This window comes from Corvus hawaiiensis, chromosome 3 (genome assembly GCF_020740725.1).
Source record: "Corvus hawaiiensis isolate bCorHaw1 chromosome 3, bCorHaw1.pri.cur, whole genome shotgun sequence".
In the NCBI taxonomy this organism is placed as follows: domain Eukaryota; kingdom Metazoa; phylum Chordata; class Aves; order Passeriformes; family Corvidae; genus Corvus; species Corvus hawaiiensis.
In genome coordinates this window covers 104414679-104429783 of record NC_063215.1, presented here as the reverse complement: position 1 = coordinate 104429783, position 15105 = coordinate 104414679, and the positions used below count along the sequence as shown (strand labels likewise).

The window sequence follows — 15105 nt, the reverse complement described above, 5'->3', positions numbered from 1 at the left end:
AGAGGGAGGGAAGAAGTTTACACAAACTTGTTTCCATAGTTCAGGCTTCCTTGGGCATGGAAAGCTCAGTGTTTTAACCAAAATGGGTATGGAAGTGCCACGAACTCAAAGCTGCTGATCACAACTAGACCAGCATCATCATCCCAACTATAGAAAAGTTCAACAATCACTGCATTTTAACAGCCATTCTCCAACTATCCTATTCTGTCTCTTCCCGTTCAAAGAAATCTTAAAGCTAAAACAGATAAAAGTTTATTTCTGTGTGCATCTGGTTACAAACCAACATGCTGTCACACAGATTATCATCATCTTCATCCTGCAGGCCAGTGACAAAAAAATATGAAGGTTGATTCCTACATTCCTTTCACCTCTTTCATAATCAGTAAACCAGCAATGTGTGAAGACAGGGATAACAGAAAAAAAAATACAGGATCAGACAGCTTGAAGAAAGTGTCATGCGAACCTCTTTCAACCATCTTCAAATGTGTCATCACCTGCAACAGCTTCACGAACAAGCAAAAGCACAGGTTAAAGGACTGCAATACTCTGATGTCTAAACCAACATGTATCTCACAGAGTAGCTCTTGCCTAGCTACAGATTCACAGCCCAAGCAGCTGCCACTTCCCACATGGGCATTATCAGCCCTGCTCTTGACACTGCTGCCTTCTGGGGTTGCAGGGGGAGGGAGTGGCTGGGAGATAAAAGGAGGAGATAAGACAGAAAGGTACTACATTTATTTGTTTAAACTAGTTTATGGACTGAAATTTTTAAAGGTTACCTCACATGAGGTTCAAGTTCAGATTTGGAATCCCTCAAGGAACCTTCAGATTTGAAACACAAAAATGGATTATTACTTTAGCCTATAATAATTTTAATTCATAAAGAATGTGTGCTCTGCTGTACACAGTAAGCCAAGACTGAGAATCACAATTTTTTTTTTAGGGAAAGATGAATCCTCTGCAGTGATACATAGCCCAGAGCACGGATTTGATCTTGATTATCCTTTTGCTTTACTAGCTAAATCTAAGTTAGAAGCTCTGGCAAGCCATTATCTGTATCAACTTCTAGTGAGAAACGGCAGGAGGAGAAAGCCTTGACATTGCACCACAGCGTTCACACTGTAACCTACTTAACTTGGGTGACAGGGACACCCCCAATGATGCAGCCTGTGGTATGAAGCTACAATGCAGTTGTGCCCAAAAGACCTTTAAGGGTTTTGGGACTCTTGCAGGGACAAATTAAAAGGCTATTCTAGCTGCTGCTGCCCAGCATGGAAAGTAAGTTTTCCCCACCATTAAACACTGGAGTAGAGGCAGCCAGAGGCGTAAGACAATACAAGTATTTCAAGGCCAATTTCAGGATTTCATTTCTTGCCTGTAGCATGCTCAGTGCAAGGCTGTGTTATTCTGCAAAGGACTTGGTCATTGAAAGACACACAGTAACTGCACAGCTGCCTGAATTTGCAGTCTCCTATTCAGCATTCACTTGGACACAACTGCAAGAGCTACAGCACTGCCTTTGGCGAAGATTTGGAACGCAGGCCTTCTGTGGCATGAACAAGGGCTTGGTACCTTCTGCGAATGTGTAGCAGCATTGAAGAGTGACTAAAGAACAAAAACAGACTCGTGTTTACCAGCTGTGTTTACAATCAGTCAGAAGCTTTTAGTCTGTGAAAGCCATTAATGTTATTCCATATCAATAACCACCACACACAAAAGATCACAGACACCATTGCCATCTTTCTGCAATCACAGCATGTTTTTGGGGGTATCTCAGTGCTTTACAAAAGTAAATTCTAAAATGCTTATTCCAAGACTGTGAAAGTAAAACCTGACAGTTCAGCAATGAGCAGACTGGTGCAGTTTGTAATTGTAACAAAAAAATTCTGAATCACGATTACAAACATATACACAGAGTATTTACACAGAGTGTTTACATATACACAGAGTATTTACTACCTACACAAAGGCACAAATACAGTTTTGTTCTGATCTTTTCTCTTCCCCAGTGAAGCTGTCAAAGAGCAAAGAAAGGGTAATCATTCCTGTCCTAGTGATCCTCAAGTGTCTTGCTACTGGAACTTCTTAAAATTAGACTTTTTAAAGGATGGGGGTTTTTTAAATTTTATTTTCCTGTGAGCAGCCCAAAAAAATATGATTGGTATGTGCTGATATAAACATCTTGGTTTAGTCAGAAACGGAGATTCTTCCCATTCTTCCAATCATTTTTCGTATTTCCCACAAACAGCAGTATAGTTTGGCATTCTGTCAGACATCTTCTGCCCCAAGCTTGACTACTTGTCTCTATGGTATTTGTCTGCACTTTTCCTTTGCTTAAAAAGCAGTAGCCTTATACAGAAAAAAATCTAAACCAGAAGCCATTAAAAATGAAATGAAAAGAAAAAGAAGAACAATAAAAGTAGAAAAGAAGATTCAACACTGGTTTCCTTGTCCAGCAAGAACAAGCAGACAAGAAAGAATGTTACCGTTCATAACTGTATGACAAAATTTAGGAGTAACTAGCTCATTCTCAAGCTACAAAATTAATTCTCTTCAAAATATCAACAATTTAACAACCTAATATTTTCTAGCATAAGCATACACTGAATTTTTTTTTTTAAGCTAGAATAGAACCAACTGAAAATTTTGGTATTAGAGCTTTCACTAAGCTGCTCTTTTATACTGCTGAGGGACACCACCAAGAGCTGTTGCCCAGTTGCTTCACCTTTCCTAGCAGTGTTTTTAAAGTCTTTGTATTTTGCGTTAGGTTTTCCAAACCATGCTGCTCAAAGCCAGCACAATGAAACACTTGAAGCCCACATTATTAATTTTACCATGATAATCCTGCTCCTCCCCCAAACGAAACATCTGTGTTTTCTAAAGACAGCGCTCTTACATAAAATTGCAAATAAGTAAATGTATGCATGCAGAGGGAAGGGGCATGTGAATAATGTGACAAAAAGGAAGCCTTCTCAGAAAGCAGAAGAAAGGATAAGGGGAAAAACAAAACTAGGCACAATGAATTCTTACAGTTATAAGCAGTAACTAGTTTAAACTACTTTTTCTCTGCATTAAACTTGTAAAAACAAAGCGGGAAATATTTCTTGACTATGCAAATTGAAGAAATTGAGTAGCGTAAAATCAAAATAAGAAAAAGTCTGAGACCGTGCCAAAGAAAACTTGCACTAACTTTGTAGTCTACAGAATTTCAGAATTATGTTGATTCAGGAGACAAAAATTACCCCTCCCAGTAACCTAGAGCAACCTTGGTCTCATTTATAGATTGCTGGAAAGAAAATACATTCTTTCAGATTTCTTAATCTGTCTCAGTAAATACAAGTATTGTGCAATTTAATATTAATATAGTTTTTTGTGGTTTAAGTAGCAGTAAAATTTGGTGGTCCTTTTTTCACTCTTCCTCAGATATTTAATGGTTATTTTACAGGAAAATTAGCAATTTCATATAGAACTTCTTAGACAAATGTCTGTGTAGAACTTGTCTTTGCTAAGCTAGCAAGACATATATCCTTCCAAATATGTATTAACCCCCACTTTAAGAACATAGAAAGCCAAACATCTTCACTGAAAGAACTTCAGTTTTCCCCTTCCTGAAGATTTTGACAATTTAATAGAGTCATGCTATCTTCCTCAGATAAGGAATTAGAAAGAAACACTGTTCCTAGAGGAGGAGAACTAACCAATTACACAGACTGTCCCCAGAAGAGGATGGGGAAAGTTACATTCTCACTGTTCATGGGATGATTCACCACAAAGAACTTCCTGAGAAAGAACGACGGTTTCTTTGCGGTTTAGCTGCTGTGGAGTTTGATGCTGATTTAGCAGACAAAAATGACTTCTCTTAAAAACACAATATAAGGCAGGTTTTGTGTATGATCCTTCCGACAAGAAAGCACCAACATCAGCGATTTTTTCTTATATTTAACACAGTCTGTACATGAACTCAGCTGCAACTCCTATGGTAGCACTGACCAGGGCTAATCTTTTAAGCAGACATGTTTACATCAAAATGGAGATTGCAACATTCTCTGTGGCAGAGGTTTAGACTGAATATAAATTATCCATGAGTAACTTCAGCCATCAGTCTCCTTCATATAGAAGGTTTACTCCAGATGGAGCAAAACCAAGAGTGATAAAGCAGCTAAATAACTTTTTTTTGTTATTTTTACAGCTGCCCAATGATTATATTTGCACATAGGGATTGGAGTATGTAGTGACACGCACTACAGTAAAAATTCCTCTTCCTTACATACTACCTACAGGAGTCTACTCTTCCATAATCACAGACTAGCAAAGACTGATTTTCACACAAGATGCAAATATGCAAGTGAATCTGAGAACAACTCTCCTCTGTCACATGCCAGAGCCTCCAGAAATCCTCTCCTATCAAGCAGAACTTCCATCTCCAAAGGCAATGAAGACTTTGATCAGAAAAGTCTTATTCTCTGGGTTTCAGTTCACATGTATTTTCAGGCAGTATGGAGTACCTCCTGCAGAAGCTTTACACACTTATCCACATCTGCAGTGTATTTGGGTATGAAAAACTCAAGGCACTGTTGTACATTAGATTGCTCCTCCTACAGTGTCCTGCGTGAAAAACAAAGCTCATGCACCCAAAAGAATTAAGAAAAATGGGGCAGAAAGCTAACACTTTTAATTTAAAGTTTCCTTGACCTAGCGATCAACAGACTTGTCTGGCAACTTCAAATAAGACAGAGCTTTATCAGGAGCAGCAAAAAATTGTATAGTTTGATAGTAGCAGGTGACTACTGAAAAAGAAAATAACATCTGCTACAGTCCTTAAAAGAAATACAGGAAAAATGTTCAAACATTCATTAAAATAGGAGACTAAATGACAGAAAGAGAGATTTCTCTATGTTATTGGAATGTCAGTATCAATATTTGGCTATTTAAGCTGCAAAAACTACTTTCAGACTATACAGTTATTAGGAAAATTAGAAATTATTAGATCTCTATACCATCAGCCTCCTCCACCTCCTGACCAGAAAGAATTAGTCAAGCAAATGATTTATCCTCAGACAGCTGAAACATGGTCTCTTAATCCATGTGAATCTGCCTTCTCTGAAAATTCACAAGACTTAGAAAGAGCTGCCAAAGTATGTATATATCAAGATGTACTTGTATCAAACATTAGGTGGGCCTATAATATCCATTATGGCTAAATAATGTAAAAACCTGTACATCAGTGTATTGTTATTAACAGTCTCTCCTCACTGCTGCAGGTTTGCAAGAGAATTACTCAAACCCTTCCACATCCTTCTCACACATACCTCCCCAAAGGCTCCTCGACCAATCACCTTCAGAATCTCAAAATCTTCTTTATGTAGTCGCATCTGTTTCACTTTAGATGTAAAAGGTTTGGCTGAAACAAAGGGGAAAAAAAAGAATCATTTTAAAAAAACCAAAAAACAACCCACACAAAAATCACAAAATAAGGTAACAGTAACACAAAATAGATGAAATCAGAGCCCTAAAAACAATGGATCATTTTGCTTATATACCTATACATCTTAAAGGAATACAAGGAAGTTTAAAGCTAGAAATAACGAAGTAAGAACTAAGTCCAAATGGCTGTGAGAAAAAGGTTTATGAAGTAAGCTTGCTTTTGCCTTTTTTTAATTTAAAAAAAATGTAGTCAAGCTGACTATATTTTTCCACAGCTTTTGAGTTCACAGACATGCACTGCATCTGTGCTGTATAACTCTGGTTGCAAAAGCAAAACATAATAAAATGAGCTCACTTTGGACAATATTAATTTATTTGCCAATCAGCCAAACAATACTGTATTCAATAAAAAATTAAAATGGTGATGAATGGTAAGTGGAAGGACAATATTATTGGCCTACACAATGTATTATGCAGTGTTTTTTGAAAACTACTTCTTCAACACATGGAACACTTAATAGTCAATTCTTGGGTTTGGAAGGAAGAACAGTTGCACTCAAGACATTATTAACACATTCACTGAAAAAGCTGAATATAATTTCAACTTAAGCTTCATTTCCCTCTTCTTTTCCCCCTCTTTTATAATAGATTTGAAAACAGTAAGAAAAATAATGTATTGTATTCCAGAAAGGTAAAACCCCAGCACTGTTTGCAGTAAAACAGTCTCAGGAGGACTATTCCCCTCTTTCAGCCCCATTTAGCACTACAACCAACCAGTCCTGGTTCATTAATACATGCTCTCTGCATGCATGCAAAACATCCAAGTTACTGATAACTCTACATCAAAACCTACACAACAATACACTTGGTAAAAAAAACAAAACAAAACAAAACAAACTTGAAGTAACTTAGCAGGAAAAGGAGATCTTTATAAAATTATTGTTTTAAAAGCATGTTTAATACTTTACACAAATGAAATCTTATTACTAAAACAGAAACTTCAGTAAATATGGTTCACAAAAGACAGTTCGATAATCCATACTGGGATGGGTCTCAGGAACATGAAGTTCAATTTCTGGCTCAAAGGCAGTCTAGTTCAATGATCCCAAACAAGCCACTAGAGATACTGCACCCAGTTTCACATCTATGAAACAGGGACAGTATTTTTGTAACAGACAAGGCACTGACCATCACATTCCTGAATCACAATAAAAACCAAAAAAGCACATTGTAAAGACACCATTTTACAAGGCCCATTAAAACCTTACTAGCTTATGCTTTCAGGGTACAGGGGCCCATCTATGTCCATTTCTCTCTCTACAGAGGCTGATGGAATCAGTGCAGCTTTATTTGCAAGGAAGAGTTGTAACAGGCATCATATTGCAGAACAGTTTGTTCAGAATAACATTTCTAAGCAGAAATGGGGAACAGTTTTCAAAAGCTCCAAAAGCAAATGACCCTAAGTAAGAACCAAGTTAAATATACCTAGACAATGTGTAAGAAACCAAATTTGGGTTCTCCTAGAATTCAATATTTTCTCTTTCTAACGATATGAAATAATCCTGCTAAAAACCACTATTATATTAATCAATTCAATATAGAATTTTAATATTAACATGCAGGCCTTCAAGGCACTACCGCATCCTTGTCCAAAAGCCTACTCTGCCTTCTATTCAGCAAAGCAATTTTATAAGCTTGAGACACAAGCTACCTGTAGTATTAATACTTAAAACCCCCAGTATGAATACTTAAAAACTTTTCATCCTAGTCCTTAAAGTAGCTTTGTAAACCATATCTGAACAACAATGATACAAGAATGCACAGACTTATGTTTATAATGTATATATATATATATGCAGCACACCGCCGGTAACATGAGAAGTACAATGGATGAAAGCCTTTAAAAATCTCAGTGGTTCCAAAGTCTGAACTTGGTCTCTTTTTTCTAAAATACTCAGACACCAGGAATCAATTCTCTACCAGGAATTACATCTGTTCTAACTACAGGAATATCAGCTTATGATTAAGAAAACCCAGCACTGGGTCTAAATAGTAAAGATGCAGCCATATAACACTGAGATTTTCACTTTAGTTGATACTTCTACTTTACATTCATAATAACTTTATTCAAAATACTGAATTATAAAATTAAAATAAAAATTTGTATTACATTTTAAATACTTCTAAAATGTACTTTAAACAGAAATATATTATTCAAGTTCAGAGAGGTTCCCCAAACTTTCAATTAATCTTTTATTCCTTTAAAAGAAAGGTCTTGCAATAGAAAAAGTGGTAAGAAAATGTACTGCCTTACTTGGATAGCCTGAGCTGTACTACACTAAGTGACTGAACACAAATATTAATACTACTGACAAATACTACTGAACAAATTAAAACAAGCCATTAGAGCCTTTTAACCTGAAAAACAACTGATTGAAAACAAACATGTAGTTCTCAACTTCAACATTTTTTGACCATTATAGGCCTGGCTAGAGTACAAGGCACAATTTCTTGCTAACGAGCAACAGCATAGCTGTTTAAACCACAAAGCTCTTCCTCACTTTATATTGCAAGGAAAGGCCTGTCATTCTTTAATTATTACATGCTGAAATCTTCCAGGGTTCCCATAGGGACACTGGAAAAATAAACATCACTATAACTACTTCAGTAAAATAAAGACGACAAAAATAGGTTTGGAGTAGGTTAAATGATTTGTAGTATCAGCATTAGTGGAAAAGTCTGTAAAACCTCCCTCCTCTTCAACTTTTTTATCACCTCTAGCAGAGACATCAATGTAGAGCCAAGCAGCTAAGATAGTGCCCCGGGGGGGGGAAAAAAAAAAAAAAAGGGAAAACAAAAAATGTAAAGAAGAATTGCCCTAGGAATGTGCTCCAAATAGCTCGTTCCAAAAAAGGTCAATTTGCTTTATCATCAACGTTGTTTGTCTGCTGTGCAAACATCTGCTGCTCTTGTGGCAACAGCAATGTTAAGTATAGAAAACTTGGCCTGGTCTGGGGTCTTGGAAGGCCTCTCTCCAGACAGCGTTCCATCCATCCAGCCTTCCAGACTAGGAGGTTAACAGGCAGACCTTTTGCAACCAGTCTGGCAGCGTCCTACAAGCCTTACAGAGAGAGCAAACTGTCAGGCCAGGGAATTTCAAAACAGTGTGCTCCAAGGGGTCCCTGAAAAGCAGCTTTGCAGGTGCACAGCCCTCATGTACACCCCCATCTCCCTAAACAGAATCAGCACAAAAGTTAACAGAAAACAACACCCTCTTTTTCAGCAGGAGCTGCCATTTCCTTCTTGGCTGATACTACAGTGACACACTTTCTTAGCAGATTTTTGAGAGCTAGAGGCAGTATGGGCATTTCCTTTGGTGCTTCATTCAGCCTACAGAAATACACAGAGGCATAGCTGATTTTTTTCCACACACATACCCCTTTTCAATGTTGCTAGCCACGTGTGATACAGATTAGGGAGCAGCAGTTGGCTGTGCCTAAGAGAACTCTTCCTCCTCCAAATGAGGGGTAAGTGTGGGCAGCCTGTCTGCTGCCTCCTCCTGCTGGTTTTCAACTCAGCAAGAACTGGAAGTTCCTTAAAAAAACCTTTCAAATTTGCCAGTATTTTCTCTGTGGCCACATGATGAAAAGTCATACACAATGTTCGTGGAGGAGGCTGCTCTGAAAAATATTCTATGTTATCAATCTCTGTGGAGGAGGTGGAGAGGTAAGACTTGACCTATAAAAATTGTTCTGTAAAAACACTTGGCCACTCCACCTGGCCAGCACTTCCGATCTCACCCTGCCTGGGAACACTGCACCACCACCCTCTTGGCAAGATTCCTTGCACTTATTCAACCAATTACCCCATGGCAAGAAAAACAATCTCCCAATTCGCCCTCAGGGCAACCAATGTACTGATGCAGTAAGCTAAGCTGCATTTTCAAACAAGGTGAACCTGTCATGACTATTCCTTCAACTTACTTAAGTTTCTGTGGGTCTTTCCCCACACTTTATGCTCCAGCCATTCATTCCATTTATGCTTATAATGCATACAAACAATAGAATTCTGTAAAAGGAGAACACTACAAGTGTTAGAAATTGAGATTTTTTTCCAGTTGAAATTTAACCAGAATTCCATCAGAAGTATCATGTTAAACACATAGAAAAACACTCAGGAGGACTCTAGCTGCCAAGCCAGGCATGCAGAGGAATATATGTTCTACCCCCTGGCCCTGGAAAGCAGGATTTTATTATAATTACAACAACCATCCAGCAGAAGAGAGGCAAAACAATGGGCTCTGCAGTAGTGACACTGAGCTTCAACAGTGTGTTTATCATATTTACAGTGGGGAAGCAGTTACCAGCATTACTTACATCATATTTAATACTAAGGGGGTTATCTCTTAGACTCTTGGAGATAAAAGTCCACCTTCCAAAGAGCTGACACAGGGATGGCAGTGACATGGTTGATAGCCCAATACAGTTTAGTATCATGATTACACCAAATGACATCAAAATAGTAAAACAGCTGTATTGGATGCTTTATTAGCAAAGTTGGTTTCATGCTCCTGCTCCTCCTCTCTCTAGCTCCAAGTTTCTGTCTGCAGAGCTTGGGCAGGGCTAGCCCTGGAATTCAAATTTTCCCAGGCTAACCTGCTGGCAGGTTCCTTCTTCTCCCTCACCCGCCAGTGCCCCTCTCCCTCCCCAGCACAGCACTGAAGGGAACCAGGGGTGCTGCAGGCATGGGTTGAAATTGAACCCAAGTGAGATGAAGATTGTTAAATAAAGTGCTGCAGACCTGGAGCAGCAATTGGGAATGTGTCCTCACAACTGATTTAAACAGAAAATAAAATGTAACAGGACAGTGTTCAGGAATTCCTCTTGGCATCTCGCTGTTGCTGTATTTGCTTTTGGATAAACAGGCTGACTAACTCTGCCAAGAGTGAAGACTGTACCCTTGACTGACAGGCTGCAGTAAGATAACCGTATCCTATTTCCCAAAGGAATTACAAAACATGCTTCCTTAGTGATCCAGGTATCCCACAGCAAACCCAGACTTCTGCCCACTGCACTGTTCAATGTAAAATGCCATGTCAAGCCAAAGGTATAGAAATTAAAAACTGTATCCATCAGAATTGTCAACAACAATGGTGAAAGTTCATTCTGAAGGAAATAGTTTGGGAAAGAAAACAACCACCACAGGAAACTAGTTGCTTGCCATTTCAAGACAAAACCCCCTTTGCTTCACTAGCTAAAAGTATTTATTAAAATACATCCAGAGCTCCCCCATGCAAATGAGAAAAAACACATAATCTAAGAGATTGTCACTTAACTGAATACCAAAAGGCTCTCTAATTCTTCCTAGTGCTGTCTTTGCCCCTCCCCCCCCAAAATTCAACCAACCCAACAAAAAACCCCACCACAAACCCAAAGCAGAATAATATATTGACAGCTCTATTTTTTACAAGCGTTCTGCAGTTTTGAAATTTCTGTTAAATTCCTGAAAGGAACTTAACAAGTGTTTCTACTTTACAGGCTCAATTTGAACCTAAAGTATTTATTTTCCAGTGGCTTCTATCAGCTGTGATTATGAAATGTGTAAATAGCATTTTTGAGTTAAGACAGACCATCACCAAAGCTTTCAAAAAACTCCAGAAAGGAGGTGTGAGAGAAAACTACTCCCAAAATAAACAGTATTTCTCAAAACAAAGGGGAAGTCATTGACAATCGCCAAGGCAGAGCTGCTTAAAGCATAACTTGAGAGGAGATGGAAAAGAAATCTCTCCTCTCCACCCACCTAAGGTTGGCAGAACAGCCAAGAAAGCTTTGTTGCAGTTTCTGCCAACTCTCTGGAGGAAATTGGGGTGAAACACTGTAATCAACAACGATAGCAGCTGAACCACAGAACATTAGTCAATGCAATGTAAAAAATAAAAGCCACAAATACCCTTCTCAGTTTTAACAGTCAAGATTCAGTTTTCACTCCCTCAGAACATTTTTAACATGTTTTCCCTGAGGAACAGTTAAGTGCCAACATCTCTAAGCACAAGTTAAGAATCTGGCATTTTCCAGGAATGAGAAGCATGTCCAGAAATTCCTGTACTATGGTATAGAAAGACACAATATTCTGGATCCTACTGTGTTTGCATCAAGGTCAAGTAGAGACCATCCAGACATCTTTGGCTACAGCTACCACAAAATATTCTTCAACGGGAACTTTAAAATCAGGGAGAAAAATAAAATATCTTTCCCAAACATATTAGAGTAGTTCTGGTTTTTCCTTCCCCAGACTCAGACAAAAAATAATCCCCGTGTTCACAAAACACCCACTGCAGATCTGGACACTTCCATACCACATCAAGATATGGCCATTATTTTTTTATATTACCATTCTTTCTCGTCCCAAGAATTTCAGTAAACCACCCTATGTTTAAATATTATTGTACTAGCAGCAAAGTGAAATATTGAACTTTAATTCATCCTGCTGTGGATTGGAACTCTGAAGCAAGACTTAACTGGCTGTGCTACAAGACTCCTGTTCCACCTATTAAAGAGGGCGGAAATGCTCTGGGAGCAAACCAAGAGCAGACAGGAAGAAAGTTTTGTGGTATTTAAAAACCCTGAAAGGCTAAAACAAAGGAGAAGGAAGAAGGTGGCCTTACACTTTATGAAGCAGAACGCTGCTTCAACTCCGTCCCTCATGCTGTCCCAGAGCTGGAAACAAGTCAATTAAAATCACACTTCCAACAGTCAAGCTTAAACTTCACATTCCCCAATATCTGACACGTAACTCAATATGCTGGTATTTGACTGCCAAAAAAATGCTGGACGTTTCAGCTGTAAATAAAATCAACCAGACCTGTGTTTAGAATTACTAAATGATATGAAAAATCAAAATAAACCAGGCATCAAAAATGAATACTTTAAACAGAATTCTTAGTTCTTCAAAGCATTACTTTTTGTTATGTAAAGAAGATATAACACCTTCTAGTCTGACTAGGCTCTTGAAAAAGAGCTGTATGTGGAACACCGTGTGTTGATGAATATCAGAGAAAAAACCCAAATATTGTGCAATAAGAGAGCATGTAACCACACTTCAATGAGGGAGGGGGGAAAAAAGAAAAGGGGAAGAAGAATGTGTCAAGTACCAGCACTCCACTCTGAAGACCAGCTACTGTTATAACCACAACTAAGGCCTGAAAAATGTACTCTCTCAAAGTTGTGGAGGTATCAATAATTTCGTCATTTCCTTTGTTCTGCATTTATGTTTTTACACCCTTAATTAAAGAATTGTTCAATACCTATTTGATTTATAATCTAAATAATCCTCTCAGTTAAAATATAGAAATGAACCCTCTCTAGAAATTCTGGTGCATGTTGTACTAAACCAGAAATTTTTTACCAGAAGAAAGCCAGCAATTTTGGTCCACTAACAGAATCCCTGCTCAGCTCCCAGGTATTTCACAGCCTTGCAGAAGTCTCCATTTCGGAAGGTACAGAAAGAAGGATTTTAAGGGATACTGCCTTACACTCCCTTCTCTTGCCTCCCTTTCACCTCAGAATCCTAATTAAAAGAAAATATCTATATAAAGCAAATATACCGAGGTGAAACATTTGGTATTTTTTTGCTGATACTGAGAGTCTCATTACATCTTACAAGAGCAACTAACATTACAAATTTTTGCTTTTGAGGAGAAAAAAAGCTGTAAAAGCTCTGTAAAACTTAAAGCACTTTTAATCTCTCTTAATTAGTTAAAGGATATGCTCTAATCCTTGTGAGAAGGGGAGTGAGCAGACTCCACAAACTTTCCTCCCCTGAAATGACTCACTTGTGTAGCCATATATTCTTAGCATACACTTACACTTAGAACTTGTCAAAATGCACACCTGTCAAGTCTCATGCAGCACACAAATCATTTGAGTCCCGTCTCTCACTCCTTCACTACGGTGCTTTTCCCCCCAAATTCTCTGCACATCCCTGCAGACACTTCCCACCAAGCTGCAAGGGCCTCAGGAGGACAGTAATGCAGCCAAACCCAAACCAGCAGGTAAATTCTTCTTCAGGATGTCACAGGCAGTGCCCACAGTATGAACATGTACCAACACACCTTGTTTTCAAGAGCATGGCATAAACCTGCTCATAAGCACTTCATTTACTGTGGGTTTCACTGACACTTGTTTCTATTTGCATTGCAACACAGCTCAAAAGCCCCATGCAGAGCTAGAGGACCTGTACAAATGCACACAATTACAATCCTATTTCTGCCCTTATAGACAATATCTGAAATGAAAATATTATATAAAGTCCTGCATTCATGACATTAAACTAAATTTCAAATATTATAGTAAAGTTAAAATTCAGAAAAGCAAAACCAACTTCGATAGAATGTATGTCAAACGGAAATACTAAAAACTACACTGAGTTGCAACTTGGTGTTGTGAGAAGGAATTTTGCTTAGATTAAAATAAGACTCATCTCCACAACTGCTTTTTATTGAAATTTCGAGTTTCCAGTCACAAAAGAAGAAGAGGCAACTTTCCTATGTCCACCTGAACATATGTCCAGGTGGAAATTGCTCCACCTGAACAGCTTAAGCTCCTGTTCCACCCATACCTCACACCATTTTAAATGCCCTCACCCTGTATTATTTGTACTGTAAGGACTGCCAGCTACCCATTTGTTGCTCCTCATATTTCAAGCTGGGTAATCCAACTGAACATGTATATAATTGTTTGGGTTTTTTGCATTGACACAAGGACAAAAAGGCTGTAATTCAAAATTAAGTCACGTTTCAAGAACTGTTCTTAGTTTTGTGACATTTCAGGGAATTACAATGTCAACAGCAGCCCTTTATGACACAAACCACACTCCTTAAAGGTCTTCAAAGATCCTAGAACTTCAGCGCTCTTTCAGAGTTACCTTAAAACTAATGCAATTAAAATAAAAAAATAATTAATCATTTGAAAGTTCAGTACCATTAGGATGTAAATTGCCCGTAATAAATTTGATTTGGCCCACTTGAGAATAAAGACCATATCATAAAGCTTAAGTACCTGACTGTGCACCAGATCCGGCACTTTATTTCTCAACTACAATCATCTTCACTTTCTTCCTGATTAAGTGATCACTGTAAAATAATGCTGATTAAGATATTTTTATTTTGACCGCACTTCACCTCATGGCAATTTTAATCATTTTATCTTCAATGCAGCTGAATCACTAAAACATGTTGCTTCTGCAAAAAAGATCAACCATCCCCATCAATATAAATCAAACTTTCAAGAGAATCTTCATTTTGAAGAAGACAAATACATTTCCCAATACCTGTAACCAACCTACAATAAACATTTTCTGTAAGCAGGAAGTTCCTACATAAACCACATTTATCTGTGAGCACACATGCACATGTCAAGAGATTCTTTTTTCCTTTGATCCACACCTTCTTTGTATCACCAAGGCTGCAGTAAGGAGTAATTCTGGAACACAGAGGATGGATTTAATTATTTATGAAACCAAAGAGAAACTTGCACTTATTTTTTAGTAAGTATCTTGGTTCTGGCTTTAGGCACCCTTAATGCTTATATTACCTGAACATGAAATGTTTTCAAACCACCCTTTCAGGGTATCTTGCTTCAAGCTGACCCTTTAGAACTCCTAATGAACCAGGTGAAGGGATTC

The 15105-nt window shown here is 38.1% G+C and overlaps 1 protein-coding gene across 14 annotated transcripts in view; it reads right to left on the bottom strand.

The window, feature by feature from the left end:
* CDC42BPA (CDC42 binding protein kinase alpha) overlaps nucleotides 1–15105 on the bottom strand; it is a 184477-nt gene that overhangs the window by 119434 nt on the left and 49938 nt on the right. For all 14 annotated transcript variants that reach the window (XM_048297409.1, XM_048297415.1, XM_048297411.1 and 11 more), the window contains exon 3: nucleotides 5310–5401. In XM_048297409.1, coding sequence (XP_048153366.1) covers nucleotides 5310–5401 — 92 coding nt within the window. The remainder of the gene's footprint in view (nucleotides 1–5309; nucleotides 5402–15105) is intronic.